Source organism: Squalius cephalus, assembly GCF_949319135.1.
Source record: "Squalius cephalus genome assembly, chromosome: 5".
In the NCBI taxonomy this organism is placed as follows: Eukaryota; Metazoa; Chordata; class Actinopteri; order Cypriniformes; family Leuciscidae; genus Squalius; species Squalius cephalus.
In genome coordinates, this window is record NC_137126.1 from 29,920,152 (window position 1) to 29,936,863 (window position 16,712).

At 36.3% G+C, this 16,712-nt stretch overlaps 1 protein-coding gene across 2 annotated transcripts in view; it reads right to left on the reverse strand.

Moving 5' to 3' along the window:
* Positions 1-1,173: 1,173 nt before the first annotated feature.
* Positions 1,174-16,712, reverse strand: part of lamc3 (laminin, gamma 3) — an 83,447-nt gene continuing 67,908 nt past the window's right edge. Inside the window, exons 13-28 of one of the 2 annotated variants that reach the window (XM_079872587.1) lie at positions 12,310-12,498; positions 11,834-12,085; positions 11,124-11,277; positions 10,781-10,923; positions 10,065-10,243; positions 9,490-9,676; positions 8,241-8,482; positions 8,053-8,129; positions 7,681-7,815; positions 7,313-7,565; positions 6,034-6,177; positions 5,706-5,808; positions 4,645-4,847; positions 3,043-3,186; positions 2,725-2,824; positions 1,174-2,237 (exon numbers count right to left, since the gene is read on the reverse strand). In XM_079872587.1, coding sequence (XP_079728713.1) covers positions 1,987-2,237; positions 2,725-2,824; positions 3,043-3,186; positions 4,645-4,847; positions 5,706-5,808; positions 6,034-6,177; positions 7,313-7,565; positions 7,681-7,815; positions 8,053-8,129; positions 8,241-8,482; positions 9,490-9,676; positions 10,065-10,243; positions 10,781-10,923; positions 11,124-11,277; positions 11,834-12,085; positions 12,310-12,498 — 2,756 coding nt within the window. In that variant the 3' untranslated portion in view covers positions 1,174-1,986. The remainder of the gene's footprint in view (positions 2,238-2,724; positions 2,825-3,042; positions 3,187-4,644; positions 4,848-5,705; positions 5,809-6,033; positions 6,178-7,312; positions 7,566-7,680; positions 7,816-8,052; positions 8,130-8,240; positions 8,483-9,489; positions 9,677-10,064; positions 10,244-10,780; positions 10,924-11,123; positions 11,278-11,833; positions 12,086-12,309; positions 12,499-16,712) is intronic. The other variant, XM_079872586.1, reaches the window with a different exon arrangement.

The following is a 16,712-nucleotide window of genomic DNA, read 5'->3' on the forward strand; positions in this document are numbered from 1 at the left end:
GCCAGGAATGCATCCACAAACGCCATCGTGTGGTGAAGAGAGGTTATGCAGGCCGAAGGTTAGCGCCGTAATTCCAAATATAGATTTTTTTTTTTAAATTTAGTAAATTTTGCACATATCGTATTGTATTGCATTTGCACTGCTGCAAATATTGCACTTTTTTTAATTTTACGCTCTTATTAAAATACATAGTTATAGTATTTTTTTTCTTGTCTCCTATCTTTCTCATCTTGGCGTTTACTTTTTAACTCTCAGCTTATATCTGTGATTTTATCTTTGCTCTGACCTGCAGTCAGAAACATTTCATTTAGTGAAATTACTGTTACATGATTTATTGTTGTGCATTTAATAAATACTTTTACTTGACTAGGGTGGGTTTAATCAGAGACAGAGATTTTAATACTTTTGCTTCCAACAATGTGCCTTTGATACCTACAACATTTGGTTCGTCAGCTATACTTAAAGGGATAGTTCACCCAAAAAAATAAGTGTTGTCATCATCTACTCACTCATCATGTTTCAAACCTCAAAAGAAGATATTTTAAAGAATGTTGGTAACCAGGCAGTTTACGGCACCCATTGACTTCCATACTGTTTTTTCTTCTTCTATGGAAGTCAATGGGTGCTGTAAACTGCCAGGTTACCCAACACTCTTTAAATATCTTTTGTGTTCAACAGAAAAAGAAACTCATAATGGTTTGGAACAACTTTAGGGTCAGTAAGTAAGGACAACATTTTCATTTTTTGGGTGAACTATCCCTTTTACAGCTTTATCGTATTTTGTTGTTAAAACAGTGTCTTTGAGTCCGTGTATCAACGTTAAACATGTAGCTCTGTAACTGATCACTGATATCTGTACATATATGACAGACAGTTGTTATGAATGCAGGTTTAAAGTTTGTGATGCAATGTGTGTTATAGACTTAAAGTGTGAACTGATCAGTTTGGTTTTCTGTTTTTGACATAAATGGTTCCCTTTGTATTAAAATGGAAGATAAGCTAAGTGTCTGTAGTCTTTGGTTTAATGGGGTTAAGAACAGTTAAATGGTATTAGCTTAGTGAATGGGCCAGATAACAGATGAAAAGCTCAGTCTTCACAGGAAGCATACTAATGCAATAAGCCAAGATACATCAAAACTGAAAAGAAGCAAACAATAGCCACACAGATATCCATGTTGATAATATATTCCAAATAATGGAAAGTTATAGCTATTCATAGCCAATTCCTTTTGTAACAAGTATTTATGAACAGATGGATAATAAGCACACCATTAAATATTTAATATGCCATGTTAGACATTAAATAAGTAATGTTGCATGTCAACAGGCTCACAAGTAACACACTGATGTTCAGTGTATGACCACACTATTGAAAGCAGCATGACACAATATGTTTATTTGATCTTGATTTACTGACTTTAAAACCAAATCCTCAGTTTTCTCAGATGCAGATGCACTGAGATGCATTGCATGCTCAGTGTAAATTAAAACAACCAGATTAATTTGTGTAGATGGCACCCCCAAGTGGCCAAAAAAGGACTATATCATTACAGGAATGCCCATTAGTTTTAGGTTAATGTATGGGAAAGTTGCATTTTACTACAGTACATTGCATGCAAACTTCATAATATAATAAAGTCTGCAAAACATCAATATTCAAGCCTAATTTCAGTGTTATTCTATAGAGAATCACAATAATGATCACGCTGACAACTACTGGTGATTTCAATTCAAAGTGCTAGTGTATAAATGCATTCGCCTGCATTTTTGACTTCTTACCACTAGAGTAAATAAGTCACTCTGTCTTCACAATAAATGCATGTTTATAAACAATTTACATTTTAATGTGTCATTTATATGGTCAGTATTGCTTTTATAACAGACACAGCTGAAAGAAGAATACAGAGGGGGATTTCAGAGGTTTGTTCACTTTCTATAGCTTTCCTTGATTACTAGATAACTGATCGACTTCTTCCTCCCACCAGCTCAGTGCCCTTTTTGTGGGCATGTTTTGGGCAAGTTCTGGGCGATGTCTGTCAGACTGTCTCTTTCTTCTCGTATGTCCTGCAGGTTCTGTTCAAGATTTTGCAGCTGTTTCTCTTGATCGTGTGCAGCGCTGCGAAGCATCTGGATCTTTCCGGTGAGAGACGGACTCTCCACAGCAGCCTGGAGAACATGGAGACGGGACGCTGTCTCATTCAGGATACGGTCATAGTTCTCCAGCACCACATTAGCTTCTGCCAACATTAATGGGAGAAGAGTATGATTTTGAGATTATTCATTTATTGGAAGAATACATTTTTTTCATCTTTTTGAGAAAAAAAACTAAGAAACAAAAAATGCATCTAAAACAAAGCAAAACAAAATATTTAAATAAAAAGCACACTAAAAATAAAATAAAACAAAGCAAAAACAAAATATATAAATAAAAAGCACATTGAAAATAAAATAAAACAAAGTAGAACAAATCAAAAAACAAAACACACAACACAAAAAGCAGAACAAAACAAAAAAACAAAACACAAAATTCATCCTCCAAACAGCTTTCCTTATGTAGGATTGCAGTGATAAAATAAAACAAAAAAATAAAAATATAATAAAAATAAATAAATAAATAAAATAAAAATAAATAAATCCGTTCATCCTCCAAACAGCAAACTCCAAACTTGTCCTATGTAGGGTTGCGAGGATAAAAATGTTAATAAAATAGGATTGTGAATTTACCCAGTTGTCTAAGGAGCAGAGTTAGCGTGTTTGTAAAGAACTCTAGCTGTTTCTTGGCTGTCTCCATGTTGTCTATCACACTCCTTGAAGAATGAATCTCCTGAGGAGAAATGGCACATCAACAAAAACAACCTCCTCGGTCACCTAATCAGGACATTGCTGATCAGCATCGTGTTTAAAAAATAAAAAAGTTTTTTTCTCTGGTACATGTACTGCAGTGTCTCAAACCCCCTAAACAGACCGGCAATGACATTGAGGTTCTAGCCAACTGGACAAACACCGGCAATTCCACTATCAAGTTAAAGCCAAATTGTTTACCTCCTCTGCCTCCATGCTTTCCTGTTTCTGCACAGCTTGGCTTTCCAGCTCAGTCAACTGCTCCACGCTGATGTCCACAGCTGAACGCAACTGTCCAGATGCATGTTTTGCCCGTTTCCCCTGTGTGAGAGACGCTTTGGCATCCTGTCATGAATAAAAGCATAACAAGTCTTTTAGTTCCCATCAGTCCTTGTTTCAGTCTAGGCTCCTCGAGGCAATGCAGTGTATACACATCTTGGGGTTTAGGGACTTGATTTGATTAAATTGCCTTTCAGAGTGCACAACTTCTATAACCACAATGTGATTAACAGAATTAACTATACATGTAGCATAAAAATGTTACCAACTAATATTTTGATTGAATTACTTGTCATTTGGACAGAAACTTTAGCTAAACATGACTGACAGTTTAAAGGGGTCAAATGACGTGATTTCTTGTTTTTCTTTTTCTTGTGTGTTTTGTAGCTGTTTGTGCATGTATGAGATCTGCAGAGTTACAAAGTCTCAAACCTAAAGAGATATTCTTAATAAAAGTTAAGGCTCAGCCACGCCTTCCTAAAACGCTTCATTCAAACACGCCCCCACAAATCTACGTCAGTCTGTGGGGACAGAGTTTCATAATACCGCCCAAATGTATACGCAAAGAAAGAAGGCGTAACTTTTATTCTCGCTGTATTATTGTTGCCGCCGGCGCCGCCATGTCATGGAGATGCTTTGTTTTTCGTTGCGAAAGCCAAACTACTTTCTTTGGCCTTTCACAATTAGAAAATAGTGCTTAAGCTTTATTTACAACACTGTTCCAGAACAGTACAACTAACATTTTCGACTGTGTGCTGTGCATTTTTCGGAAGACTGTTTCCAGAACCTGGAAGAATACGTTACAAGGCCGGCTGTGCACAAAGGCTGATTATAGAAAGTGGGGCAATTCCATCTCTGCAGCACATTCTGGTGCTTCTGACTCACAAACGTAAGTATGTTTTCATATTTTAAGAATTTGCTACCGACTATTCAAACGTGAGTTTTGAGCAGTATAGAGTAGCGATTGCTTGTCGTTTCTACGATCACAAATGCAGGCATAGTTTTATGTTTACATAGTGTTATCACACCCGTAGCGCAACGCGAAAAAATGGAGTATAAGTCATTATAATCAGTAATTATGTCCCCAATGAAATACAACCTTACAAATCTGATACGATCAGCTGAAGATGGCAAAGTTGATCGATCAGCTTGGTCATCTGTATTTTCCGGTTCCGAATCGGCTCGAATTGATAAGGTAGCCAACCGATATTATCACTTGTCATTATTGCTTTGGGAGCTGTTGTTCCATATGGTAAGGGGCGTGACATTTCCGTCACACGCTTTAGGTTTTTGGGCCAATCACAATGCACTGGATCGCTGGCCAATAAGAGCACACGATGAGCTTTGTAAAAATCGCCGCGTTTCAGAAAGGTGGGGCATAAAGGAGCAACAATAATGTACAGTATGTGTAAAATAATTACTTTTTTTAACCTAAAACTGCGTGAACGCATTGCATTAAACCAAATACACAAAATAATGCTACCATGATCATATGACCCCTTTAAGTGCTTCAGCATAGCCTACTTTAGCCACTGCATCTGCAGTCTCCTCTGCTTGTTTAGCTGTGCTGCTCGCAGCCGTAGCGTTCTCCACTGCAAGTTTGATCACTTTCTCCGTCTGCTTGACTTTTTTTTCCACATCCAGCAGGGTCTTCTCTTTCCGCAACTTCTCTCTCTTCAGATACCCTTTGCTGAGTGTAGGCAGCTGAGGCCAGTCTTGTTCCATGTCTACAGCAGAGAACATTATAATGTAAAGTACATTTTAACATTTTCACATGTTCTTTCTTCCATTATACATTATATAGTTTGCTAAGATGTTTTAATGTAAAAAAGAAGTCTCAAGTCTCCTTGTTTAACAAGGCTGCATTCATTTGATCAAAAATACTGTAAAACAGTAATATTGTGAAATATTATTACAATTTAAAATAACTATTTTCTATTTTAATACATTTAAAAATGTCATTTATTCCTGTGATGGCAAAGCTGAATTTTCAGCATCATTACTCCAGTCTTCAGTGTCACATGACCCTTCAGAAATCATTCTAATATGCTGATTTGGTGCTCAAGAAACATTTCTTATTATTATCAATGTTGAAAACAGTTTGCAGCTTTAATAATTTTGCACCAACCATGATAGATTTTTTTTTTAGGATTCTTTGATGAATAGAAAGTGAAAAAGAACAGCATTTATTTGAAATAGAAATTATTTATAACATTAAAAAAAACTTTTCCTGTCACTCTCCTGTCAATTTCATGCTTTCAAGTTAATGTCTTTCAAAAAAAGAAACTTTTGAACTATAGTGTTACTGTACGCCATTCTACTGCTGTATTTCTCAGTCCTCAACTCTACCATTAGTCTTTATACTTCTAAATTTCTTTAATTTGTTCATTATAAATGCTTAATTTTAATCTCAATTAACTCAATTGGTAAAATGGTTTATTATACAATATAACAAACATATTCACTTACATATTATTTACCACATTTATTGCTCAAATATGTTCTGTCTAGTGTCATAATTAGAAAAAAGGAGTCCATGAATCAACAGCGGAAATATAAAAGAAGTATAAAGCAGAAATGATTACCTTCCAGAACCTTCTGTAGAGACAGGAACTCCGCCTCAACCTCTTTCCCTGTCACCACAGAGGAGACGGCTGACACCTTAAATCCCTCAGCCACAGCCGTCATCTTCAGATAAAAAGACAAAAGATGCATCTCATTACACTGTCTTTTGGCAGGAAATTGTCACATTTGAATTTGCTTTGAGCTGAGTACACATCCCTGTTGTTTTTTAACATTTCCCACCAGACTGACTGGCAGGAGGTGCTGAAATTCACAGGATGAAAGAACTGCTAGACCTCTAATTACTAGGACATTTTTTTCTTCTTCTTTGATAGTGCAGTGAAGCTTCACCTCTTTGAGCTCTTGAACAGTTTTCAGGTGTTTTTCAGCACTGTCCATGTGGGGCTGAATTTCCTCTCTAGTCATATTTATCATATGCTCTTTGGACTGAACAGAAGCTTCCAACTCGGTTGTTCTGTTCATCAGGTCCTCGCTCTGAAATCCAGATGAATTTGAATTCAAAAACTTTTTTTATTATTGCAAGAAGTTACATTTTTTATTATTTTTAGTCATATCAGCATCATTAGTTAGTTTCATGGCAAATTCAAAGTCTTTTACAACAAAAGATACAAACAATCGACAGACATCTTAGATATGATATATTTTTTTAAATCCAATACATTTTCCTTATGAAACCTTTTTAAAAACATCCTTTAAGGAACTTTCTGAATAAAACCACTGCCTATTAGCATTAAAAGATACAAGGAAACAGTCCAAATAAATATGTCTTGGATTATGCAAAGAGCACTTATTTTCCTAACAAAACACACGGTTAGACCATTAAATAATGTTTATGAATGCTTCCGAAGACTCAAATGATGATAACAAAGCACTAATTTATGTTTTCCATAAACCAACTCTAGATGTTTGAGATTTTAATTATTTAAAGGGATAGTTCAGTAGTTTGGAACAACTTGAGGGTGAGTAAATGATGACAGAATTTTCATTTTTGGGTGAACTATCCCTTTAATAAAACTGCATGCATGTTGACCAACAATTACCCCCCGTTTCACAGGCTTAAAGGGTTAGTTCACCCAAAAATACAGCCGAGAATACTTTTTGTGCGCAAAATTATTTTATATATAATAATACACAAAAAGTAAAAGGTTGAGCCACTGTAGTCACTTGGACTATTTTAACTTTTCTGGGCCGATTTGCTAAATTACCTAGCACCCTATGAAGGAGTGAGCCAGCTCTCAGATTTCATCAAAAATATCTTAATTTGTGTTCCGAAGATGAACGAAAGTCTTACGGGGCTGAAACAACATGAGGGTGAGTAATTACTGACAGAATTTTCATTTTTGGGTGAACTAACCCTTTAAACCTATAGTCCCAGACTAAAACGCATGTTTGAGCTGTTTTAACTGAAAGCAATTTGCACTGACATAACTTAAAATATGTCAGTGCCATGTTTTTGTCTCAAGATGCACACCAGTAATGTTTTTTTTTCTAAGCCATGTTTATTAAAGCCATTAAACTAAAGCCTAATGAAAGTCTGTGAAACCGGGTCTCAGTGTATTAAGGCATCAATAGCAGTTCCACAATCTCCATCGAGACTACATGGACAAACCTCTGTAAGTTCTGGATCCTGGGTTGCTGTGACATTTGTTTGATTAAACATCTGTGAGAAAGATGTTACATTGAACTCCTCCACTGTGAGTGTGAAATTGCCTTCTGTTGTGCGTAGTTCTGATAGTGAAGCAGTGATGTTCTCTAAAATGGCGGCTATCTCAGAGTTGTGCCTCTGAAGTGACAGGTGTGTCACTAAAGTCTCATTAACCCCAAGGGTCAGATTCTCCTTCAACTGCTGCATCTCCTCTAGCCTTTAGGACAAAAATAGATAGAGAGTGACATTTAAAAATGAGTTATTAAGGGCCAATACCCAAAGAACCGCAAAATGCGTTTGATGCATACAGACACAAACATAATGTAACTCACTTCTCTGTGAGATCTTGTACGTGAGACTCTGTGGAGTTGTCTTCTAGTAGAATTATCAGCTGTGAATAGGTTCTGTTAGCCATTTTAAAGGCATATCCTGCTGTCTGCTCTATATAAGCTGCCATGTCTGTGTGACTGTTAAAAGAAAACATTACATATGATCATTGAGTAATGACAACATGGTTTTACATTGCTTTAACTAATGAAAATAACTTTTTATGTTATACAAGATTCAACTCATTTTTTTTAAAGTCAGTTTAATGTAATTTAAGTTGAATTTTTTTTTTACAGTGTATAAACCATGTTTGCAGAAGTCACATTTAAACCTTGAATATACATTAAGACAGATTTGTAGTCAATATTTCTGCAAACCTTTTCACTAGCACCTCAGATTCGTTCACTATGGCATTCCATTTGTTTGGTTCTTTAGGGATTACAGAAGGGATGACCTGAGAATAAGATGTTTGAAGAGAATCACAGAGACATAAAAAGCCTCCATTAAGACATGTTCTCTGGTCAGACAGATTAGACACTCATTTAATTGATCTATGCAGACTCACCATGCTGTTAAGGTCAAGAGTCATCTTCTGAAGCTGGTCCTGCATATTCAGAGCAGTGGATAAAGTGTCAACAAGCTCTTGACACTCATTTTCACCCTTTAGAGTCTTTCCTCTCTCTGATTCTTTTCCACTGTCTGTCAAATTGCAGTTTAGAGCTGTTGCAATGCTACGCAGCTGCAGCTGTAAGGTCTGGGCAGATGTTTCCAGCTGTGAGAACTGCTTAATGAAGGCCTCACGAGCCTCTGCATCAAAGAAGAAACATCAGTGTTGCATCGGCAGTGAGTTTCCAACAAAACAACTGTCACTGGCAAAAGCAACAAAGCTAAAACAAGACACACATTTGCATGTGCATCCAACAATAAAATCTCACTTTGTTGATACGTACGTTCCACATTTGTCTTTAATAAACTATGATAAATTGTGACTGTCCAAACCATAGTGGACAAATTTGTTTTAGATTTACATTACACTGTTCAAAAGTCTGGGGTCGGTAAGATTTTCAAAGAAGTTTCTTATGCTATTTGATCAGAAATACAGTAAAAACATTAAAACTGTGAAATGCTGTTACAATTTAAAATCTATGTAAAATTATATTTTTCTGATTTGGTCCACAAGAACCATTTATTATTATTATTATTATTATTATCGATGTTTAAACAGTTGTGCTTGTGCTGCTTAATATGCTTTTAGGATTCTTTGATACACAGAAAGTTCAAAATAACAGCCATTATTTGAAATGTAATTTTTTTTGTATCAATGTAGAAGTTTTACAATCACCTTTGATCGGTTTAATCTTTTTGGAATAAAGGTTTTAATTTATTTTCTAAAAATCATACTGACCCCTTTCAAACAGTACTGCATGTTATAGTATACTATTAGATTAGTTCAACCCTCAGAAAAACAGAATAATGGTATTTTACCATTTAATGCCATTTTAAATGCTGATAAATTCTCAGGACAAAAGAGGCTAAAAAGATTTTTAACCCAAAAATTCTTTCTTCTGCTGAATACAAAAGATATTTAGAAGAATATGGGTAACCAAACAGTTGATGAACCCCATTGACTTGCATAGTAATGGTGCCCATCAACTGTTTGGTTACACATATTCTTCTAAATATCTTCTTTTGTATTCAGCAGAAGAAGAAAAAATTAATTCAGGTTGGGAACAACTTGAGGGTGAGTAAATGATAGAATTTTCATTTAAGGGTGAACTATCCCTTTAAGGACTTTTGTCTAAAGGTTTTTTCACCTTGAATAGCAAGGAGGTCCTCCAGGGCATTGGGCAGATAGTCTTCAACCTGGTCCTTCTGTATATGATTGTCCAGGCCATTATGTTGGTGCCTGTACTGCTGGCGCCCACGATACTGCCGACTGTTGCAGTCATAACCACTGAGCAGCGTCTCCAACTCCTGCAGTCTGGCTTTCAGTTTACTGGCCTGTACACATAACAATGTAAAAAATCAAATAAAAACCATTACCAAAACTTGTGAAATAAAAATGTAGAGATAATGTGTAAAAGTAGCAATAAAAAAAAAAAAGTAAACTCCAAAGCACTCAATTACAGCAGTAGATGTAGGTTTGATTATCACACCCACTGAGCTTTCCACAATCATTTAAAGGGCAGAGCTAAAATCATCCTTGCATTACCACCCATTCATGCTCATTATGAACAACCAGAGAGACGTAGGCCATGGGAGCCTACAGTCTCTGAGCAAAGGAACTTAGTGAGTGGGTGAGATAACAAGTAATTGTGAACTTTTAATCTGCAAGGCAACCATTACATAAACAGATCATTTCTCATGCTTCATCATCTCTCTCACTCACCTGGTCTCTGATGAGACTGTAGCACACAGGGCACTCCTCACATTGGTGGGTCAGGCGGTTCTGGTAGTAGTTCAGTTCACACTTGTCACACTTATAACCGACAAACCCATGGCGACAAGAACACGTACCGTTGTCATGGCACTGCATTGAGGTTGAGCCCATGGGGTCACAATTACATGCTATAGGTGGGAGATTGATATTATGTTATTATGATATTATTAAATATATGTATGGAATATTAGATATACATTCATTTGTATACATTTTTCAAAAATCATTTAACATTTTTTTGGTTTAAATTCTTCTAGAATTAATCAAAACAAAGTGTTATAGTTGTAATTTTACTGAGCTGAATTCACAGTAAAATACGGTTTGGTTTGGTTTTGTTCCATGTCTGTCATGTTATCCCCTGTTCTAGTCATGTGATCCTGCCATGTGTTATGTGTTGTCATGTTGTCATTGGTTCATTGTTCACAGGTGTCCCTTGTCTTGTCATTAGTCTTGTGTGTATTTAAGCCCTCGTGTATGCCTTGTGACTTTGTCAAGTATTATTTTCCTGTAACCACTGTGGTAAGCGTCATGTCCATGTTTAGGTTTTGAGTTCATGTCATGCCTTTGATTTATAAAAGTAAAATAAATAATTAAATTTTAAATAAAGGATTTTTTTAAAAGGGAAAATCTGTTTTGACAATTATGTGTTTAGTGACACTTAATACCTCTGCAGCCTCTAGAGGAGAAACCGAAGAATCCCATTCGACAAGTGTCACATGACACCCCCAATACACCTGTTCGACACATGCACTGTCCTGTGACTGGATGACATACTGAAGAGGAGGAGCCAATGGGATTGCAGTTACACCTATAGAAAAGAAAAAGAGAGTGCAGCATTTATGCAATTTAGTCTATAGGCCAATAAACAGGCAGATAGACAGACAGACAGACATACATGCAGAGCAGACAGATAGATAGACAGATATATAGACATGCTGACAGATAAATAGACAGGCAGGCAGACAGACTGATAGACATGCAGACAGACAGACATATCCCAAACCTTACATCTCACAGCCCAAGCCTGGCTGCAGGTTGAAGTAGCCAGATTCGCACTGTCCACAGTCTCTTCCGGTCACATGACTCAGGCAAACACAGTTTCCTGTGTCCGGGTGGCAGTCACTCGGGGAACCTGATGTCCCAGCCACGTTACAGGCACAAGCTGAGAAACATAAGTTTACAACCTTATGATGCAAGATACACAAAAAGTTATGCCACCAATTTTTTTACGAGTTACAAAAATTTCAGAAAAATCTTCTCACCCACATAATGATAAATGTTGTCTATATCATGCACAAAATGTTTTTTTAATGTCTTCATTCTAATGAGGCATGCAACAAAGTTTTTGAAGGATAAAATGCTTGATGTTGCTGAACATCTCAAAAACAATTTAATATCAGTTTTGAAGTCTCAAAACACCATTGATGTTACACAGAGTTCTTTACTTTTTATACTGAGCTAATGGCACTTTCTGTCTCCTACTCCTTTGAGTTTACTTTTTTACATTTGCAATAAGGCACTATGCATGCAGTGTATTTATTAAGCCATTGGCTGGTTTTCACATAATAGGTCATTTCAGATTACACTGTCCTTATACGGACAAAGTAGGCAAAAGCTCTTGATACACATTAATACTTCCTGTAGTGACTATACACACCCGAAATCAACAACCAAATGTCTTCATTGTGTGCCACATTCATGTTTTAAATGACACTCACGTTTGCACTTTCGCTCTGGATTGGGTTCCTTGGCCAAAGCGTTGCCATAGTAACCGGATCTGCATTTTTCACAATGGTCCCCAGTCGTGTGTCCAAGGCATTTCAGACAGCGTCCAGTCATGTGATCGCACACGCCCACAGCGTTGGGATCCACATTCCCATTACACTCGCACATCACACACGGTTGCACCGTGCCACCCCAGCCCAGAGGGTTTCCATAGAAACCATCTTCACACAATTCACACCGTACACCTGGGAATCCATTCAAATCCATTAGCAGTATTTACATAGCCTACTATTCATTGTTGCTCTTTGTGTTTGTGCTTTGGATAGAAGCATCTGCTAAATTACTAAATGTACATTTATTTACAGTGAGTGCATAATGTACTTCAACTACTAATGTATTTACTTATTAATGCTGAACTGAATATTTGTGCAGAATTATGCAAATAGCACATAAACTGACTGCAACTGACCCCTTTGGCCTGTCGGACAGTTGGTACAAACCACGTCCCCCGTCTCTGGTACCTGGGCGCAGGTGGTGCGATCTGGACAAGGACAAGGTAAGCAGTCGCCTGAGATGTCAGTCAGTGCATTGCCATAGTAACCATCTTCACAACGCTCACAATAATGGCCAGTGGTGAAGTCTGTGCAGTCACACACACCTGCAATAAAATACACACAAAGAGAGCTTATACAACAAAAATATGATCCTCTTTTGATGAGAAGCGCATATGTTCAATCATCAGATTCACTGAGCCTTGCACACGAACACACTGAAACTGCATGAATACAATATGAGTTTCTACAAAAGCAAACAAACTCAAATGGCTTTCTGGCTCAGCGCAGAAACACCAGGGTGTGAGCATCACGTATCAATTTATCAGCTCAGACAAGCAGTTCAACGCTGTCAGTGTCAGCACGAAAACAAGCCACAATATGCCATTGGGCAAAACACTGGGCTCCATTTGGATTCTGCCCACATGCCCTGACAGTTTTCACAGAGACACACAAGTGGAGATTTACTAAACACATATACTAAATAAAGAAGAGTACACATAATATAAGTAATAAAAATGAATAAATATAAAAAATTGTAAAAAATAAATAAAGACATATATATATATATATATATATATATATATATATATTTTTTTTTAATCATACAAAATTAAAATCCGATAAATATATAAAAAATATATTACATGTTTTATTTGATTTATACACACCCCTCCACTGTTAAGAAAAAACAGTGCACTACCCAACTTAGGCAGCAGATGGCAATATACCATTACATATAATGCGTGTGAGTGAGAGAGAGAGAGAGAGAGAGAGAGAGAGAGAGAGAGAGAGAGAGAGAGAGAGAGAGAGAGAGAGAGAGAGAGAGAGAGAGAGAGAGAGAGAGAGAGAGAGAGAGATGTGACCAGTCTGTAACTATGCAGCTTGAGTGTATTTGCTCTAAAACCATATTACTGAAGCTACTGAAAACTGCCCAAACGTATCTGCCATCAAAAGCTTATGATTATTTATGATTCAGTAGTAAGAACTCAATTAAAATCATTCATGATTATTTATTCTTTTTACCAATAAGAAAACAAAGTTCAAACAAATTCTCCAGATACGTTCTTCTATCAGATTATTCGACTTTTATAAATACTACACACGTATATTCATGTTAAAAGAACCTCATTCTTGACCTTTGTGTGTATGAAATATGTAGAGCACATGAGATGAATTGTAACGCAGCTTCAGGAAGGACAGGAACCCAGAAAGATCAAAGAAAATAACACCATAAATAACAGACTCTAACACTCGTAACATGCATTCCAGGGAAAACCTCTACTGAACTGAATCAGCCCTACTAACACTGGAGTTCTCTATTGAGAGAGTTCAGAGACAAATCACCAGCATGGCAAAAACAGAAAGAAACCAGTGATAAAAAGTTCAATGATAAAAGTTAGATAGAAGTTCTATGCATAAGATACCTTCAGAAACTTGCTAATAAATGATTTAGACATGCAGATGGTTTGAATAAAAGCACACTATTCTGTGCAGTGTAAATTGATGGTGAAAAACAACTCGGTCTGTCGGTCAGCGAGGTCGTGTGAAGATACTGGCTCTCTGTGTTAATCTGAAGGCTAATTTACTATAGGCCTATCAATCGGGTAATCACATCATTATCATTCAAGGACAAAGACTTCAGACTCCTGTCCCTCAAAATCACTAAATGCCACAGAGATTTTGCCAGGTTAACACTAATAGATTTAATAAGGTTTCACCGAGAGAGATAGTTGGGTGCCTTAGAGCAACGAGAGAACGAGACAGAAATAACCCAGAGGAAAAAACGTATTGCTCAGTTGCTTTTTCTAAGCTCAGGAGACATAGTTGTGATTCTCCTATATCTCATATATCTATATATTTCTATTTAGTATCAACAGTGTTTCAGATGTTTCTCCTAAAATTCCTTAGGAGAAATAAAAGTAGACACAAATAAGACCTGAGAAATTATCTGAAACATACAGAACATCTCTTTATTGCCTTGCTGCAATCTCTTTTAAGACTCATTTATAGGAATATTTTATTGTCCAGAAGTTGCTTTTTCTAAGCTCATGAGACATAGTTGTGATTCTCATATCTCATTTTAATATCAACAGTGCCTTGGATGTTTCTTCTAAAATGACTTGAAAGAAATAAAAGTACGCAAATGAAACCTGAGAAAGTTCTGGGAGAAAAGAGTCCAAAATGAGAAAGGGCTATGAGAAACATCTCTATGCTGTAATCTCTTTCAAGACTCCATTATAAAATGTTTTATTGCTAAGGTTGCTCTTTCTTTTTCTTTCTTTCTTTCTTTCTTTCTTTCTTTCTTTCTTTCTTTCTTTCTTTCTTTCTTTCTTTCTTTCTTTCTTTCTTTCTTTCTTTCTTTCTTTCTTTCTTTCTTTCTTTCTTGTGATTAGCTTTGGGGTTTTTCACTTTTAATGGACAGGATAGTATGCAGGGAAAATTGGGAAAGGCGAGAAGGGAACAGGGGCAGGAAAGTACCTTTAGCTGGGACTTGAACTCATGCATGCTGTCAAGGGTTACTAGTTTAAATTTATCTTCAATGGCAATGCATGTTGTCTTTGTGTGGATGAATGAGATTGAGACTACTCAGAAGGAAGAAAAATCAAAAATGAGATCTCTTTAACATCTCAAATATTTCTCCTAGACAGGAATGAGGTTACTTTAATATAAAATGGAGACTTCAGCTCGAGTCTCCTGCTTCTCACGCTTCAAAACTCTAACACTCTCACATTTGTCTCCTTTAAAGTTTTAGAAGAGACCTCAACATCATCACACACTGTGCTCAGATTTTCCTCCAAAATGAAAGACTCCAGTGGTTTAATATTTGTCTCCTCTGCACCTTTACTAACAATTTCTCTCAGCATGGGGACAGGAGAGCTGTCAGTCAATAAATGGGAAAACAAAGTAACTTGCTTTACTTATTTTAAAAGGTAACAGCTATTTTGTTGTAAATTAAAAAAATATATATTTACATGAAAAAAGTAATATAACGACTCAATGTATTACCCCTAACACTGGTAGCGATGCACTGATATGGAAATTATATTGGGTAGATTGTGATAACCACAAATTATTTATATTATTTTAAAGCCATTGCCAATAACAGTAATAAAATGTAAAAGGAAAACATATTTTTGACCAATATAACAAAGAATAATGCTAAGGTGCTATATTTGTGAATAAAGTATATGAATTGTACATACAGTATACACACACATATATACACACACACACCCATTTAAGTCTATATGTACATAATATATACACACGCACATGCAAATCTTGGAACACATACTGCCTTATAAGCCAGTGTGCCATCATTGTGATATAAGAGATTTTGACTGCCATTACTAGATCCAAATCAGAGACAGAGGAAACAAAGAGAAAAGAGCAAGAGGCAGAGAAGAACAGACAGATGGACCGAGAGATCAATAACGGGAACCAGTGTGTGATAACTTCAATGAAAAGCACCTTAGTTCATAAGGAAGTCTGGAGTCTTTAAAGAAAAGCGGAAAGGGTGTCTGGGTTTTTGTTTTTTGTCTGATTTTATAAGCAGCTGGGTTCGGCCGTGTTCCTCTTCCTCTGTTTATTTGTTCTGCTGAATTAGATTTAGGAGGCATTTTATTTTCAGTCTTTGGGAGGTCTGGGAACACAGTGTGTGTGCATAGGCATATGTGTCTGTGTCGGTCTGACCTAGAGGAAACAAAATTAACTCGGTCTTACTAAAAGAACCACCGCTCCATATATCACTTCACCAAGACAAACTTAAACTATCACAAAAATCAATACCACTCTCTTACACAACAAAACAGAGGACACACAGCAACAACACAACACAATACAAAGTAAAAAAAAAATTGTACACTCAGCTATGCCTGGGACAAAAAGCACCAAAACAAGAAAAATGTGGTCTTTTTATGAAGTCAAAAGACTTGGATTATAGTACACAACATGGACCACATTTATGATACTTTTATGGTGATTTAGCATCCTTTTTTTTTTCCTATTTGAAAGTTTTAGTCTCCATTTATTTTAATTGCATGGAAAACATTGTGTGTGTTTATGGTTTTATGGAAGAAAGAATGTGAGTTTGAGAAATGATCTTTCTTTTTGAGTGAACTAAATGTAAGATTTTCAAACACTAGATTCAAACTTATTAACTGAGACAACATTAAAAAAATGTTTTTTGTGTGTGTGACAAAATTCACATTTCAGTTGTGTTGTCACCCCAGTCATGTTGCAATCCAAAGGCAACAGGTTGATGGAAAATTTTGGACCAGATTCATTCAAATCATAACTGAGCGCTTCAAGATGACAT